Genomic DNA, 19,031 nt, shown 5'->3' with positions numbered 1-19,031 from the left:
AGTCAACGACAAGTGAGGGCTCCTAGCTGGTCAATTCTATTTGGATACATGATAATATCAGTACAACTTGAGTGTTTGTACTCTTGTCTGTATTTGTTATTTATGCTGTTTAATTAGAAATAAACAAAACAAAAACTTGAGTGTGTCCCAAATCGCCATTGACTATTTGTTATTATGAAAATTGGCATAATAGAGGTCCATCTCAATTTTACTCATTATAATAAATGATAGTTTATTAGCTTTAATGGTATATTTCTATTCCCAATATAACGTAAATCACAATACTTTGGTCTGAAATATATAATTTATATACATGACCGTGTATCTGTCGATCTGTCTGGAGGAATTGAATCTTTTTTTTTTCAAATCAATAATTTCGCTTCACAATGTAGGACAGAAATATAACATTTTTATTGCCATCAGGAAACCAAGTTTTCAGCATTGTGACTAAAAAGTTCCTGCTTTATGTGCAACAAACACATGTTTGTTCTTCAAAAGAAGACTTGCCTCAATATCTTAAAAACAGTAAATAGAATCTCTTCTCGAACAATTCTCTCTTCATTATAGTCCTAGCTCTATCCTCAACATGTACTAACTTTTAAAAGTGCTAAAACGGTCAGATTCCACAACTTGTTTTTCCAGTCTACATTTTTACATACTATAAATATGTAAAAAATACATTGCATCAATTTGCATGTCATGCAATGGATATTAAATGGCACAGTCTCTTTCAAGTTAACATACAATTTCTTTTAAAATATGGCAAAAGGAATTCATGGACTTCTACATTTAAAAGTTAAAAAAATTAGGAAGGACAAGCTGAAATAATTGCATGATACTCACATTATCTCAATAGATGGTACAAAACATATTATGCTATATTGTCTCATATTCATGTTTACATTTAATCTTTTTTACAAAATCATCAACAGTATTCTATACAAAATGACCATTCAAAAGGGTCTTTGATATGAAACATAAAATGCTATCAACCATTTATGGTCCATGATACCAAGGAAAGCCCTAATATTTGGACTACTGTAAATGTTGAAATTTTTGCGGTGGTTTTATATTTGCGTTTTTTGCAGTAACCTCTTCAAGGCAAACTTAAAACCACAACAAAAATGTCCTCTCCCAGCCTACAACCTTGTTTAAACTGCAAACAAAAAAACAACTGCAAACACACCATTTTCTACTGTGTTAAATTACATCTCTACTAACCTAACGCCATAATACAGTATCAAGAACATGTAGGGTTTCGTTTCTTGATGTTTAATGTTAATGTAGATTCAAGATGGAGCACTTGGATCAAATCCTAACATAAAATGCAAATACATATATAATTGCTAAAAAATCCTGACACTATATACAACTGTATCCTCAGCATAATGATTGACAACAACTTGTATGCAACAGATTGAATGGAAAAATATCTAATGTAGTACTGATATGTCAGTGGCTCATTAACATAACTAGTTGTAGATGCCACTTGGCAGGCTGACAATGTACCACGGCGCCAAGACCCGCTATGTATCGTTGTCCACAAGTCTCCATCTTCTCCGCACCTCTCGCCAACCAAGTCTGGTCAGCGTTACCACGGCACCGGTCAGGAAGATGGCGGCAATCACGCCAAAGTACACGCCATACACAATAAACTAGGAACAAGGAAAACAAAGCGTCAGTTTCAGAAGATACAAAAATATCAGTGACAACAAATATGAACAGTTTTTACACCCCACATACCAACCATATGATACCAAAATAAAACTGTTACATTTTCTGATTATATTTAGCAGCGATGATGATATACTAATCATAATTAGTATTGTTCCATTAACATACATGTATGCCTTTAGATAAGAAAATTATATCAAAAATCTGTAAAAACATTGAAATATCTTGCAATCTCACTCAATCATGATGGTAAAGCAAGTTGTTCCTTCAAAATTACATTTTCTTTGAACCATGGTTGGAGTTTCCGAACTGGGTGTCATGGTCACATGTATGCACATGTTCATGGATGTCACATAGTACTATCAACTAACATAATATAATTAAGAGCAATCTTGGGTCGAGGTGTGATTTTTTAATGGCAATCTACATGTTTAGCAAAACAATTTGAAGCTAAGATAACGACGTGCTGGTAATTCAGCTCCAAAGACATCATGGTTATTCTCCAAGCAGAGGTAGAAGGGAGAGACCGTTTCCTTCTTCTGATTGGTAACCAATCTCTGACAGAAGGGAGGTGTTATGCTTAATAACAAAAGGGTGTAAACTTGGCACAAATGTGTTTATTATTCTAATAGTGAATTGAATAATAATGCAATTACTATTGAACTTAATCGGAATATATTTTGGTGTCATACCATCTTTAGACCTCATGCTTTTGTTCCAATCAGTGCCCTGATAGCATGTATGACAGAAATTTTTGCTGATGTACGTAGCTCTTTGAGATTGCATTGTTCATGGGGTATGTAATAGCATCCAATTTGAACAAAACTTAGTCCTTGCCTTGTCTCTCAGACTCGTCTCATATCTTAGTTCTAACAGGTGTGTTTTTTACCCGAGTTCTGACAGGTGTGTCTTCTACCCGAGTTCTGGCAGGTGTGTCTCATACCTGAATTCTCACAGGTGTGTCTCATACCTATTCTTACAGATGTATCTCATAATTAAGTTCTGACAGGTATGTCTCATACCTGAGTTCTGACAAGAGTGTCTCATATCAGAGTTATGACATTTGTGTCTCATACCTGAGCTCTTACTAAGTACTAAACAGGCGTGTCTCATACTGAGTTCTGACAGGTGTGTCTCATACTAAAGTTCTGACAGGTGTGTCTCATACTTAAGTTCTGACAGATGTGTCTCATACCTAAGTTCTCACAGGTGTGTCTCATACCTGAGTTCTGATAGGTGTGTCTCATACCTATGTTCTGACAGGTGTGTCTCATACTTAAGTTCTGACAGATGTGTCTCATACCTACGTTCTCACAGGTGTGTCACACAACTAAGTTCTGACAGATGTGTCTCATACCTGTGTTCTGACAGGTGCGTCCAGTCCTGTCTTGTCCACCAGGACTGCAGTGAGGATGGTCTGCAGCAGGAGTGCCACAAACGTGTTACAACCAAACACCAGCGCGTAACGTTCAGTCGTCAGCTTCTGGGCAATCTGAAATCTGAACATTTCATGCAATGTGATTTACTAAGAATAATTCCAGCATGCCTAACATTCATATGTAATCTACCTACCTACCTACATGCAGTCCCTTGACCTCCAGGTCGTTCGGGGGGACAAGGTAGCCATGAAGATGGTCAGCTGTTTCTATGTGATCTAAAAAGTCAGTAAACTTTCCACAACAGTAGGACATCATACAATGTCATGTATTTCAAACATGGGGCAGACTGCAGTGTCACTCATTTTGACATCCTGAAAAAAATGCACAGAAAACAAGTCTTTGATCAAGTCAATGACAGACCGATGTACACAATAACTTGTCAGTTCGCCATTCCAGACTTTTTCTGTCCCATTCCTTCCCTTTCTCTTTCCTTCCTTTCTTTCTTCCTATCTTTCCTTCCCTACCTTTTCATCATCCCTGCCTCCCTCCCTCCAGACAGAGAGAGAGAGACAGAGAGAAGAGAGAGAAACGTACGTTGCTATGGTGATGAGAAACTGGTAGGACATCCTGAAGATGACATAACAGATGTAGTTGACCCAGATCTGGTATGCCGTTGCCATGACGATGAGCAAAGCCGCATCCAGGGCCGACAAAACGCCAAGAGTCATCTCTCCCAGGACAATCCAGTTGACATGAAGGTAGCCCATGGAGAAGGAAACCATGGCCCCTGCAAGTGTGAAAAAGATGAAATATTGTTTTAAGACAGACATGCTAGATTGAGTCTAGGCTATTTACCATCTGAGTTATCCAAATATTTTGAAAACAAAACAGCCTAAAAACTGCTTGAATGGATTGAAACCAACAAAAACACAGAGAGCAAGGGAGGCATACAGAACATCACAACTGTTATGATTACATCATTGATACAGAAGAACAAAAATTGAATTTTATTTCCTACATAAAGGCGTCATGTTGGAGTGTTTGGCCTAGAACCTAGAGGTCCTGGGTTGGAATCCCCTGACATGCCAAAAACACGACTTTCCTCGCTCCACCCAGGTGTAAAAATGGGTACCTGACTTAGGTTGGGAGGTAAAAGGCGGTGACACGTTGTATAACAACCCACACGGCCTCAAAAATATCATGAGATTACCTTTATACGTCCACCTTTCACCTTAAAAAAGAAAATAAAGAAAAAGAAACTTCCCTCCAAACACATGTATGTGCACGTAATGTAGTTTCAATATCTTCCTCTACAACATCTTTGGGAATATACCCCTTTCCAAACTCTGGCCAGTTGGGCAAAAATGAGGGTCTTATAATAAAACAAATTTACTGTAGTAAAACAATAACATAGCAATGTTACAACATCTTTTTCCCCCATTGCGCCAGAGTTTGGAAAGGCCTCTATTCTGAGACATCTTAAACAAGAAAAAAGTCTGTTACACTCTTCACTACTGACCTAAGAGAGTAGCGGCTGCCTCTATCGCCCCGTTCCAGACTTGGCCGTCACGCGCAGCGGGGCTGATGGCATCCCACAGGTTCTGCACGTAGTTCCCCACCTGGAAGCTGCCGCAGGTGGCCAGCGACCACCACAGCGACCACAGCAGCAGGTGTCGGGAACCGTAACACAGGCGGAAGTCCGTCCACAAGTTAAGCAATGTGGAGACGACGATGTTGTCCTTTCCCGAACCAGTGGTGTTGACTTCTGAGGTAACTAAACTGGAGTCCAAAGCTTGAGGCTGTGATGGTGTGGGCTGATGTGTCCTATTGTCTGCTGCCTGTACACACCCATCTGTTATCTGTCCAACACTATCAGGTGCCTGTACACACCCATCTGTTATCTGTCCAGCACTATCTGGTGCCTGTACACCACTGTTGTCAGAAATGACCTCTTCCCTGGGGTCATTTCCTTCTGTTGATGTAGGACTTGGGGGAGAATCAGGATCCTCTTCTTGTCTGGAGTACCTGAAACGGTGGATGTCAAAACAACTATCAGTTATCTGTAAAAGTTAAAGGTAAAGGCAGTCCAAAAGCCTTTTTGAGGCAGTAGGGGCAGTGGGTTGTCATCCACTGTGGCATGGTATATGGAAGGTATTGGCATGGTGTTGGAAGGCAGAAACCATCCCTCTCCTTCCGTTGCCTTTTACCTCCCCAACCGAGGTTAGGTACCCATTTCTACATCTGGGTTGAGTTAGGAAAGTTGTGTAAAGTACCTTAGGGTACAGCATTGATGGCAAGTCAGGGGATTCGAACCCGGGACCGCTGGGTTCTGAGCCAAACACCCAATATAACAGTTACATCACAACAGCTATCTGTAGCAGTTACTGTATCATTTCTGTATTCATTGATTAACTTGTATTATGCTCCATTGATACAATGTAACGACTATTGAGCACATGATAGACCAATATAACTTGTCACACAGAAGCACTTCTATATCTATAATACTGAATGCTGTGTACTATGAAACTACTGTACATTTCTCTTGTTTGTAATACAGAGTGCTGTTATAACAACGGATTACCCTGGATACCAAAGTTCTTTGTACACAACTAGAAGTCTTATTTACCTAGCCAACATTTTGGTATCTTCATGTACAAGCTAAAACAAATGTTCACACATATCTACATTGTGTAAAGGCCACAGAATCCCGCATATGATAGACATGTCCACCTATATATTATATACAAACCTGTGAAAAAACATGCTTTTCTTGGCACTTGGTAGAAAGATGGAGATACAGAGAGCCACAGTCACACTGGCAAGAGAAACGTAGTTCAGGGGAATGTATGCAGATTCTTTAGATCCTGACACAACAGCCTGAAATTTAAAAAAAAAATTGTAGATTTCTTGGTAATGACAGGGATCTTAATTTTTCTTTAGTTAAAATTTGAACAAAAATAGTTACAAACCTCCCTTACCTGTCCCACCACCCAAGCAGCACACCTCCCCACTAGAACCCCTCCTGGTGTAGTCATGACTCCCTTACCTGTCCCACCACCCCAGCACACACCTCCCCACTAGAACCCCTCCTGGTGTAGTCATGACTCACTTACCTGTCCCACCACCCAAGCAGCACACCTCCCCACTAGAACCACACTCCTGGTGTAGTCATGACACCCTTACCTGTCCCACCACCCCAGCACACACCTCCCCACTAGAACCCCTCCTGGTGTAGTCATGACACCCTTACCTGTCCCACCACCCCAGCAGCACACCTCCCCACTGGAACCCCTCCTGGTGTAGTCATGACTCACTTACCTGTCCCACCACCCCAGCACACACCTCCCCACTAGAACCCCTCCTGGTGTAGTCATGACTCCCTTACCTGTCCCACCACCCCAGCACACACCTCCCCACTAGAACCCCTCCTGGTGTAGTCATGACTCACTTACCTGTCCCACCACCCCAGCAGCACACCTCCCCACTAGAACCCCTCCTGGTGTAGTCATGACACCCTTACCTGTCCCACCACCCCAGCAGACACCTCCCCACTAGAACCCCTCCTGGTGTAGTCATGACCCCTTACCTGTCCCACCACCCCAGCACACACCTCCCCACTAGAACCCCTCCTGGTGTAGTCATGACTCCCTTACCTGTCCCACCACCCCAGCACACACCTCCCCACTAGAACCCCTCCTGGTGTAGTCATGACTCCATTACCTGTCCCACCACCCCAGCAGCACACCTCCCCACTAGAACCCCTCCTGGTGTAGTCATGACTCCCTTACCTGTCCCACCACCCCAGCAGCACACCTCCCCACTAGAACCACACTCCTGGTGTAGTCATGACTCCCTTACCTGTCCCACCACCCCAGCAGCACACCTCCCCACTAGAACCCCTCCTGGTGTAGTCATGACTCCCTTACCTGTCCCACCACCCCAGCAGCACACCTCCCCACTAGAACCACACTCCTGGTGTAGCTGGTGACTTTCTGGTAGCGCTCGTCTGAGACGATGACATAGATGTAGGAGTAGTATGCTATCTCTGTTGCAGTGGCGACACCATACACAAACTGCATGAACTGCATGGTCAACACTCCCTGTCCCCACAGCAGGATAACCCATGTTCCTGTAGATGTAGGTTGGACAGATAAAAATGAATGTAGTGACTTTTCTTCTACTTTTGACATTGTTTAATTTCAGAGACAGAGAAGGGTTAGCAACCCCTCCCCATAGAAATATACCCAGCTACTTATTTCTTAATCTATGACTTTCTATCACAGAGGAAGGTATATGGTGAAACAGGAGTGCCTTCTTAAGGTCTGCTTTTCAAGGCCACTATACTGACTGAAACAGCAAGACAAATAAAATGTATGTGCTACTAGTACTAGGCACTACAAGGATCTAAGGAACAAATTTTAGAGCAGTAAATAAAGCAGCTTAGAAAGAAATTCACCAGATTCTTAATGACAGTTCAGCAAAGATAACGTTATCTTTTATATACTAGTTTGTTCGTTCATTCAGACCCTTGTACTTTTTGTAATGCCTAGTGGTACGTAGGGCAGCAACTTTCCTTGCTGTTTTGTCAGCAGGTTCTATCCTTACAGGGAGGGGTTGTTAGCCTTTCCCCTTTAACATGCTAAAGACACCTCCTTGAACATGGGAACCCCATTTTTACTTCACTTACGAAAGATGGTGGAGCCCGAACCGAGATGTCCTCACCAGTTGAGCTACGAGGACATCCCTTTACATACTACTATAAGGTCATAAAGATTTGTTCCATACCGATGTAAGCCAGCCCCTCCAGGATGATGACTGGTTTGTAGCGGAGGAAGTCTGTCAGCAGGAAGACCAGGAACAGACAGGCCAGGTAGGAGTACGTCCAAACTGGATAGATCTGGTTATCAACTTGTTCCTCCGTTAGATTCTTGTCAGGACCCTTCAGGTACGGTGTAAGGAAAGGTTCTGAAGGACGCATCTCCTTAAAGAAGCCGTACAAGCAGAGGAGGACGATCGCTCTGGTTTCTGTACTCATCTCCATCTTTGTATCTCTGAGGAGCAAAGATCTAAGAATATTGACAGATGTTCCATTTATATTCATATCAAAGTGAACAAGTGTATTAAAGAGTCTAATGTCATGAATGGTAGTACTGTATGAATGAACAAGAGTTCTACGACCTCATACCTTCGTCAAATGATTTTGACCTTTATGACTGACGTATTAGGAGTGTTTTTCATCAATCATCAATCATACCAGTTGGTCCTCTTCACCCAAATAACATAAGTTGTCCAAACCTCCTTGTTATGACTATGAGCTTAACAAAGAAGGTTATGCTAACATTTATCATCAATTATGCAAATAAGCTCCCTCCTTATTAGCATAATTTGATTCAATGGTGTTCACATTCACACAACTTCCTAATGCCACAAGTATGAAATTGCCGTCATTTACTAGTATGGAATTATAGTAGTTCCTCATTAACTATGCTAATTAGGCCCACATTTGCATATTTCCTATCTATCAACATTCCTCTCTTCCTTAGTTACAAATGTCACATATTTGAATAGTCATATCATGGAACACAGCAGATTTTTAAAATTGCCTCATTAATCATGCGAGTTAGAATTTGATTTGCATAATTATCATCCAATCATACAAAGCATCACGTAAGCTATCTACATACCAAAAATCATGACCATCCATCAAGACCATCTCGAGTTATAGTTTTTCTCATTAATTATGTCAATGAGGTTCTCATTTGCAAAGCTGATATCTATTAATATTTCTCTCTTCCTCAGTTACATATGTCACATGTTTGAGAGTCCTATCATGGAAATTGATGGATGTATAAACTTTCCTCATTAATTATGCAAATTAGATACTGATTTGCATAATAAGTATCTAATCATGTACATCAGCACTCAAGCTATGTACTTACAAAAATTTATGACCATCCACCAAGCCCTTCTTGAGTAATTCCCTTTCAAAGTCTGAAGCAAAACCTGCCCCTGCTATAGCCAACCCATAGGTCTGCTTGGAGACTACCTTACCAATGCCTACAGCTGGCTGACAGCCAATTTGTGTAACTGACGTTTCCTGCCTTCAACATGACCCCTCATGACCCCTACCCCTATCCATGATGCCTTGGAACAACACAGCCAACACGTACACATACTTCAGCATACAATATAACACATTTTTACACTTTTCTCGTTAATTATGCAAAACACTTCGCCCAAAATCTAATCATCTTGAGATTTCCCACATACACACCGACACACCAACTACGACAACAAACCATCCAGGCGTTCTCGACTTATTCTGTTCACTAACAGACACACAGACAAGCATCATCGAATAACCTTCTCGACGAAACTTCGTCGACGAAGGTAATAAAAGACTTTTGCTACATATGAGATATTCATCTACTAAGGCAGCTAAGGTACCCATCTGATGAGTAATGAGGCTGAGACATGGGTCTTTTTGTGTGCACCTCCTCGACCACGTGACCCCCATTTTACGTCCCTTCTGAAAGACGAATGCAGCTCCAACCAGGATGCCCTTCCCCGAATTTGAACAGAGGTCTCCCAGATCGGTTACCCCCTAAGTGGAACTGTGTGCTAAAGCACTGCACATAACATAAGAATTAAGATATGTGCTATCATCCTGGCTATCTTTGCCTTGTCAGCAAATACTTTCAGAAAAACAGCCCCTCAATTGGACAAATTCTTTGCTACCAACTGAGATAATCTATCCTTTTCCCCCCTTTCTTCTTGTGCCATTGTCAACATTCAACTTCTGTTCAAAACTATCTCTAAAGTATAACGTTAAGTGTGAAGCGTAAGTAGATATTCTATGAGGATATATATACCAACAGTGACTAGGAATAGTTCCGAATAGGCTACATTCAAATTCTGTTTAAGAATTATCTCTTAGGTATTAACGTCAAGTATGAAATACAGGTTGATATTCTATGAGGATACATACCCACAGTGACTCGGAACAGACTCCACATATAAATGTGTACTTTTATTTTGGGGCCTTCGTAAGTACCGTACCGTACATACACTTTAAACAAACCTCCTTGCTAAACGTAACATGACTGCTTACCGTTCGAAGACGGGATTCGGACTCCGAACTCACTGTCAAAATTCCCAACGTTGAATGTAGTCTACCGCTTTATCGTCATCTCTAGACACAGTAAAAGCATTCTCAATCTGAAAGTGTGATCAGATAAACGACAGTGATATTTTGCATAATGCTTCACGTTATGAGTATAACAATCATATCTCATCTGTGACCCACGTCCTTGGTGGACAAACCCGGAAGTTTACATATATGACCTTTGACCAACCGCAAAGCATAGCGGGTAAGAATAGTCTACCTCTGGAATTAGGTAACATATTACATTTTATAATATCAATGTCAACCTCAAAATATTACACATCATCTATGTTTTTATTTGAATTCGATACCAGAATTCTTTTAAAGATACCAATAATGCACAATATATTTCTTAAAATATAAAAATTAAAAATCTACCGTATATTATTACACCCCCTTGTGAAGTAATGGACTATTTCTCCCATGACTTTTAGTCAACACGTGAAAGCATTTGCAACTTGGAGTCGGACCCCGTGGACCCTGTTCTCAGTACAGCAAGGTTTGAAATGGAGAAAGAGTTGGACAAACACCTGGAGGAAACGTAAGTTTTGCTGTAGTTTTCCTGTCGGTAAGTTTGATAAGCCATGGTGACTGTTGCAGGCCTTCTCTTGCTTGCAGCCTCAGTGTTGTTTTGTAGACAGAATGTTCCTGAATGTTTTGCACAGTTGACATCATGATCCTTTCAATAAGAAAATTGGCGCAATTTAAAAAATTGCACTATTGTCCCTGTCAATATGGCATTTTTTTGCACAATTGACAGGATGATCCTGTTGATAAGATTTGTTTAATGCACTATTGAAGGAATGTTCCCATCAACAATTAGATTTTTGTACTATTGATAGGATGATCCTCATTCCTTTTGATAAGATTTAAAAAAAACTAAAAATAGTATTATTGACAAAATGTTCCCCATCTTTTAGAGTCATATGAGTTTCGCATGCACTCTCAGACAACAATTATCATTGGAGATAAATATTCATAATCAGTAGTGACAAGAGTATGTTTGTAATTGATGAGAGGAGCATGTTGATGTTTGATGACTGTAGGATACAGAGGTACTGCAGGGAACTACACATACATTAAAGGAAACCCAAGTGATACTAGTAAACTAGGGCCCGAAAATTTTCCATCTTGAAAAATGAAAGTCTATTTATTTCATAATTTCTATACATGATTAGTTCAAACAATAGTTTCACAATGTATAGCAACGTCCATGATGCAAAAATACGCTGTTGTTATGATGTTAGAACTCACTGAAAATCGTTGCCGGAGTTTTGTAGGCTTGTGAAACTAAGGGGATCATCGTATGGCACGTTTTTGCACAGTTTTAAAATGCTCACAGTACATAGTTTCCACGCAAATGTGCTAAACAGTGTTAGCAAATGTCACTACTATAAAGATTTCAGCATTATTCTATTTCAATTTTTGGCACTAATATTGCTTTGGTTGACCCCACAGGATGACCACCCATGGTGTCCTGGGGACCATGTGTGCTAACCAACACGGCATGTGTCTAGGAGGTGAGTGAGAGAAGAAGGGATGGACTAGAGAGAGAGAAATGAAGTAACAATGGGATAACTCAATTAGCACTACACTACAGGTGTCATATAACTCACTCACAATGTCATCACACTACAGATATTGTATAACTCTATAACACCACACTACAGATATTGTATAACTCTATTACACCACACTACAGGCTTAACTCTATCTACCACACTACAGATTTTGTATAACTCTATCATACCACACTAAAGGTATTGTATAACTCCATTACACCACACTAAAGTAAAGATTATCGTATAACTCTATTACACCACTCTACATGTCATATAACTCTATCAAACCACAAATTGCAAATTTTTATAACTCTATCATAACATACTACAGATATCATATAACTTTATCACAACACACTACAGATATTGTATACATCTATCATAGATGTTGTTTATTTCAAATGAATCCTGTACAAGTATTTCTCCAGCCAAAGGTTCAGTGTCCGGAGACTCAGCAGGAATGGTCACCCGGCTGTCCGAGCTGGCCGGACAACTGGACCCTTCCTCGGAGGAGGATCCAATCGTCTGCATAGAGTCAGACGCATCGTAAGTTACACATTAATGTAGAGCTGTGTACCAGTACAGTGTGCTGATACAGTACCTGGTACAATCAATTAGGTACAGGTCCAAAATACCTGAACCCTAATCAGTCAAGTCTGACTCAGGGGATGGCCATTTTGACAGATAGAATTACTATGAAATTACCGTGGAAGGCACTAAAGCCACATCTATACTATACTCCAGCACATAAAACACATTTGCAAGGCTGGAGTCGAATTCTCATCTGTGTTTTCATAAAAATAATACCCTGCACAATTGAATATTATGTTGTTACCGGTTCAAACTTTGCGTTCCTAAGAAAACTATGTTGAGAAAGCTGGTTAGGAAGTTTTGCAATGTGTGATTTTAATTGTGATGTTTTTTTTTTTTCTTTCATTCCAGGACCTTGATGATCAAAAAGCATGATGATGTCACTATGGCGATACACAAGGCCAAAGTACCAACATAGTTCAAAGGGACTTTATAGAATCCGTATGTTCCTTAGTAGTTGATGGTATGAATTTCGTAAAAAAACTTGTATGTACATGTATTCCGTAGGACTCCTATGAATTCTGGTATGAATACTTTGGCATCCCTGTTGAAGGAATCAATGAAAGTATAAATTTTATTGAAGAGGCCCTGAATTGATACTCATGTCTGAATGTTCTGATTTCTTATCTTGGACAAATACAGTGTAGGTGGTGGAATCGCTAGCCTCTACCAGGCCCCGCGGATGGCTGGAAAAATAGTCAAAATAGGCCAAATAGAGTGAATTGTATGCTAAGGGAGTGGGCTACGGAGGTAGGGACCATTTGCCATCAAGAGGTCGCAAGCTGTAACTTCCATAGCGGACTAGCTTCTCTGGCATGTTATCCGTCTATTTGGCCAATTACTGTACTATGATTTTTCCAGCGACCTGTGGAGCCTGGTAGAGGCTAGTGAATCGCAAGTTTTACGAAGTGCATTTGAACATGTACATGGCTGCTTGGTGGTGATCAAATGATGCACTCTGACTTGTGACTGGAAGAATATCATAAGAGTATCAATGAAAAGCATAATCAATTAATATATTATACAAGAAAAACACCTTGAAATGATGTTAAACTCAAAAAGGTACAACATAAATATTTCCTCTTCAATATTGTTAAGCGTTACTGACAAAAAAGAAGTCAAACCCGAAACGCTTGGATTGTATTCCACAGTAGTTGTTAGAATAGTCACTTATTCCACTTGACACCATTGTTAACTTACACTGTCCGTATACTTTCCCTGTACATTGTTTCATGTTACAATTAGCCCTCGGGAAATGACTTGCAAATAAAACTAGCATCGCATGGCTATGGCTTTTACTGATTGGAGATCTTGTTTTTCAAAGGTTTACTCAGGTTTTAAAGGTTTACTCAAATATGACATGCGGCTTCTCTATGGCTTGTATTTTCAGCCAAGCACACCAGGTCACCCCTGCTCTTCTCAATAAGTGTGTTGGGTTCTTTTACACAATGAGATTCGGTGCCAGAGGCTGACACCTTAACCTCAGCTTTACGTTACCATCTGAAAATGAGGACTGCAATACCTCGCAACATGTCGAATCATAGAATATGATGAAGGAACTGTTTATATAGTAATGTATAGGTGTTCCTTTCACCAAGCATCTGAAAACATCATTATTTTCAAACCGTTTCTGGAGTATCTGGGAGGCCAGTCGACCACACGGGCCCCATTTCTCTTGGATGTTCCTGAAGCCCTGGGCCAGCTGGCCCCATTTGTCCCAATTTCCCCCAATTTCCCCCAAGACCGGATTATCTCACAAACGGGCCCCTTTGGCTCTATTTTCTCCAAAAGGCTAGATGACCCGGGAGACACAGTTTTCTCAAAGATAGATTTGGAGTATTTCATGACTTACTGTGTAGAGATAAAACGTTACAGTTATTTCACATGTGAGACATGGAGATATTGATGAACTTATTCATTGGACATTGTGTAAATCAAAGCAATGATACGTCGATGAAGGTTAGACATCCACGTACATATTACATCAGTGCACTGATGAAGACTACACTGCAGGGATTTCCTTTGGACGGTATCATCAATTGTCAGCGGCAGCAGCAGAAGACAGTGGACTACTAACTACTACTACTAGTGGCAGCCATGATACAAATTGACTTATCAATCCATCATAGAGCCAGCATATCAATTATGATTCACAGGCACTGCAAAGCAGTCAAAGACCTCTCCGAGTTCATCACTTTAAAGAGGAAAGACTGAAGCCAGTCTTACAAGTACCTAACGTCTTATCCATTTCTTGAGGACGATGTTCCCATGTGGCACTTCGGTTTCGCTCGAGGTCAAGGTCTTCAACAGTGATGGACAGCTGTGATATTTCATAGATACGCCAGAATATGCAAATAAGGCCATGTTGATATGATTATATGGATGACATCCGTGCACATCAATTTTCGTCCGCTTTCAAGAAAAATGCTGTAAACATGCCCATACAAGCTGTAAATTGCACACACACAAAAAAACGGATACTGATGTCGTAGAATGTCACAGTCTATTCCAAAGTCAAAGAAGAAGATGTGAAAGTCAGAACAAAAATGAAGAATCTATTATCGGGTATACCATACTCTGTGTTTTGAGTTTGTTCATCTTTCCTGACCACGTATATTTCATAATAATTGCAACTTTTTCTTAGACCTTGACCTTCTAGGCGCTTCTCATAAACGCCGTTGCCATTGCAAACACGCCCGCTTGAACCAGTCTGATGGACAGCAATCGGTTGGGCTGGGGCGTGTGTGTTTCTGTTTGGTTATAAGCTGTTTTTCTTTGCCACAATGTGGACTATAAAACGTATATATGTGTATCAACAGACGAACAACATATTAATAGATCAGTGAAACACAAAACAATACAATTTCTTCCCTTCGCTGTGTTGGCGACTTTTCAGGCATGGAGTGCGATCAGCCGGGAATTTCGAAGGTGGGGTCCAAGGATCAAAAGCGACTTCTAGCGGTTCATTGAATGATGATGAAGCACTTATATTGTACGTTACATGTATATTTGTGCTGCGTACCTAAACGTAACATCAGGTACAGGCACAGGTCCAGACCTGTACCTGTACCTGAACAATTTGACAAATTATCATGTGTTCTTCTGAACTTCTTCAATCATGACAGAAACATTAATAAGCTGTTAACAACTTGTCAGTATCTTTATTCAAAGAACATAATTAGGTTTCTTACCGCCAAACTACGGTCTTGCTATCAAAACTCCCGACCAGCCTGAAAGATCTGTTGCATATTAGTTATGCTGTCCCAAGGTGTCACTTTTGTTACGGTTTGGTGTCGCATGTGGCAATGGGGTCAGGAGATCAGTCACAAAATAAGCACATACTTGCTGTAAATTTATATCGGTACAGTACCGGTACTTCATGATCATGTTTTTTGGACGTGTACCTAATCGATTTTCACGGCACTGTACCAGTACACAGTACCGGTACGCAGCACTAATGTATATGTAATTCAGTCACCAGGACTAGCCCTTTGTAATAGCCTTCGGCTTGTAAGGTACTGCGGCCCTGGCAGTATGTTTTCATACAAAAAAATAAATCAAATCAAACATTCAGAAATTAGCATACAGAGCAGGACTGATGAAAGCAAAACCCATTCAAATTTGGCCTTGTCAAAAGATAATAAAAATTTCTTGCGAAACGTCTCAAACACTCAATTAGGATATATACTAATGACAAAATTAACAGATCGAGAGATGAATGATATTGCGTGTGTGGTAACGTCATTGATGACACAGCGGCTCATTAAGTTGGAAATATTGCTTCTGATATAACACCTCCTTCTTCATGGATCAAAAGCGTTTGCAGTGAGATGTCCTGTTGAAAAGTACTTTGCTGTGAACGTTCAGCATTTTAGAAATAAACTTATACTATACCTGAGGCAGGTGGACTCCCGTGGTGTGACCAGGGACCTACATAGTGAAACAAATCACGCTGGATGCCTTATCAGCTGAGATTCCATCCCAGAGCTGTGAGATCGCTTTTGACCGATGAGCCTAGAGCATCACTGACGGTAGATAAATGCACTTCTCTTAAAATTACCAGGCGACAAACAGAGAGAGAGACAAACACACCTATTCATTGTGCTGATGCATTTTACCTGCTTTCTTAATCACATACGACAAATCATTGAGGAGAAGGAAGGGAAGTGAACCCTGGTCCCATCAATGGCCATTCACGAACTTACTGTGACACGACCACGGGGACGTTTGAAATCCACTTTCTGCCATATTTCAAACCTGATGAACAGTTTTTCTATCGTCTGTATAGTATGTGTTTGTAAAGCTTTTCCTGTGCACAACACGGTACTTTCAAAGTGGCGGCGGCTTATCATGAAGAATTGCAGATCTATTCTTGGTGCTGGACACGGTTCGTCTATTGTGGAATAGTAAATGTGTATACGTGTGTTTCAAAGTGTTGCATGTACACAGCATAATGCTTTACAACAGGATAGCGGTGGACCGCGAATCATTGCAGATCTAGTAAACATTGCTAGGTGACGCTTATGATCCATGAGATTGTACTAGATTTTGTTCTCGAGGATCAAACGCGTAACCTGGCAGCGCAATGCCGGCGATAAACTGACGGATCACAAAGTTTCATAGAGAGCAGTAGTATATATTTCCGTACGTGCCCTGGTCGTGTGATAGGAGTCCGGTATTGATTATTCTGTGGCTTATTTTCCGCCATTTCCTCTTTGATCATAAAAAAACGAACAGTCACTGCGAAGATTGCAGTGCAGTTCTGATTAACAGTGCAAGGCGACGCTTTTGATCCATGAGGATGGAGTGTCATTGAAATGAGAAAATTGGAGTTCTAGCAAGGATTACCAGGCAACGCTTTTTCCAAAAGTATAAATGCGCTATGGCAGAAAATCTTTCACTTTTGAACAAAAACATTCAATTGGAACGGTTGTCCACACGGAAGCAAGCGACATGTTCTTCGCGCTAAACGTACGCTAGTCAAATATGTATGAAACCAAAGTCATATGCAAATACACAGACACACACACAGACACACACTTACACACACACATAAATATCTAACGTTAATGCTAAATTACGCTTCGAAGACAAATCTGTTAGGCTTACAATGGTGTTGATCGTTGCTCTCACACTAACGTATCTATTTGGACACCACACCTGTAAGATACACAAACGCACCTGTCCTTGGTCCTGAAGTAGACATCTCAATGATCAGAAAAAAAACCGTCTTTCATTCTAAACACCACACCTGTCAGACATACAAACACGCCTGTTCGTAGTGCTGCAGTTGATTCATAATCAGGCCAGTTTTACACACGCAAGAAAGCAAACTGTCCTTGATGCTGAACATCCAGGCTTGATCCTTTTTAATGTCTACGTTGAAGTAGAATATTGCGGTTGTCATAAGGATTGGTAGGGGGCGCTTTTGATCCTTTAATAAAAGGTGCAATAGAAGAAGGCGGAAAATTGTTAATTACTTGTGAGTTTCTTTAAAAAGTAACCAATCATTAAGCGCCCGGCCAAAAAAAAAAATTCAAAATCAAAACACTCGTATGCACAGAAGCAAGCTACCTGTCCTTGGTGCTGAACACTACCTAAACACACACAATAATCATACCAAAATACACGCGCGCACACACACACACACACACACACACACACACACACACACACACACACACACACACACACACACACACACACACACACTGAAAATAGTGACTACCGTTTTACTTTTTCTCTGTCGGCTAAATCTGTCAGTTTTTGTCTGTTTGAGTTCTCTACCTGAAGGACATGCATGCATATAGAAAAAATGCAAAAAAAATTCTAAGGATTATCCCCTATCTCTTTAATTTACCATGTTCTCCATTACCCCTTTCACAGCCTCTTATACTCTTTGTGTCTTCTTAATCTTGGCTTTGAGACTCGAATGTTGTTCCTCATGTTTGCCTCCACTGTATGTTCCTTTTTTTGCTGTTGGCTTTGGTTTTTTTATCCACTAACGCTGGAGAACACTTTGACCCCTGACCCAACAAACTGTTTCTGAACAGTAATGATACTTGCAGAACCATCGCGTGTAAGACCAACTACTACAGGCTCTCGTTCTTCCCTCGTACCATCAAAGAGTGGAATGAACTTGAGCCTAGTGTGGCGGAGGCGGAGTCCCTCTCCCAGTTCAAAACTGAGCTGGGACGGGCTTCGCTGCATTGAGCTGCCCCCCGTCCTTGTATATATGTAAATATATAATTACTGAGAAGCCACATGAGGGCATATCCCCCGTGAATGAGTAACACACTGACAGTCATCTTCGTCTTCGAAGGACTACCAATGAATGGATGAATTACTAACATGTCATTGTCCAGCCCCCAATCTACCCCTTGTTTGCACCTGTTACTAACTCGCAGCTGCTAATAATCCGCCGAAAGGCGGGCTCAGCAGTATCGAAGAAGAAGAAGAACTGGTCCAACAGGTGGGATCATTTTAAGATTGACTGGTACTACACCCACATCATTTATGGGTCAGCAGTCTGCATTGTTATCACTTTTCTTACTGTGTTTGGCCCAAAAGAGCAACAAAATACTAGTACAAGAAAGCGTTCTGTATACGTAAACCCCAGACGAGGTTTTTAACGTGACTGTTAGCATTCAAAACTTT

The 19,031-nt window shown here is 40.8% G+C and overlaps 2 protein-coding genes across 3 annotated transcripts; one reads left to right on the top strand and one right to left on the bottom strand.

The window, feature by feature from the left end:
- Positions 1-392: 392 nt before the first annotated feature.
- LOC136435732 (thiamine transporter 2-like) lies at positions 393-10,410 on the bottom strand. 2 transcript variants are annotated; one of them, XM_066429418.1, is made up of 8 exons: positions 10,168-10,410; positions 7,842-8,122; positions 6,983-7,185; positions 5,806-5,933; positions 4,573-5,078; positions 3,648-3,840; positions 3,032-3,173; positions 393-1,655 (listed from the first exon to the last, which is right to left on the bottom strand). In XM_066429418.1, the coding sequence occupies exons 2-8, from the start codon at positions 8,095-8,097 to the stop codon at positions 1,527-1,529; spliced, it is 1,557 nt and encodes a 518-aa protein (XP_066285515.1). In that variant the 5' UTR covers positions 8,098-8,122; positions 10,168-10,410; the 3' UTR covers positions 393-1,526. The 2 variants fall into 2 exon arrangements, with proteins under 2 accessions (XP_066285515.1, XP_066285514.1); XM_066429417.1 differs by having other exon boundaries at positions 7,842-8,107.
- Positions 10,411-10,629: 219 nt separating this feature from the next.
- Positions 10,630-13,672, top strand: LOC136435731 (ragulator complex protein LAMTOR5 homolog). The gene is made up of 4 exons (XM_066429416.1): positions 10,630-10,762; positions 11,680-11,741; positions 12,212-12,329; positions 12,726-13,672. The coding sequence occupies exons 1-4, from the start codon at positions 10,728-10,730 to the stop codon at positions 12,790-12,792; spliced, it is 282 nt and encodes a 93-aa protein (XP_066285513.1). The 5' UTR covers positions 10,630-10,727; the 3' UTR covers positions 12,793-13,672.
- The last annotated feature ends 5,359 nt before the right edge of the window (positions 13,673-19,031 follow it).

Source organism: Branchiostoma lanceolatum, chromosome 5 (genome assembly GCF_035083965.1).
Source record: "Branchiostoma lanceolatum isolate klBraLanc5 chromosome 5, klBraLanc5.hap2, whole genome shotgun sequence".
Taxonomy (NCBI): Eukaryota; Metazoa; Chordata; class Leptocardii; order Amphioxiformes; family Branchiostomatidae; genus Branchiostoma; species Branchiostoma lanceolatum.
This window is presented reverse-complemented; position numbering and strand designations above follow the sequence as displayed.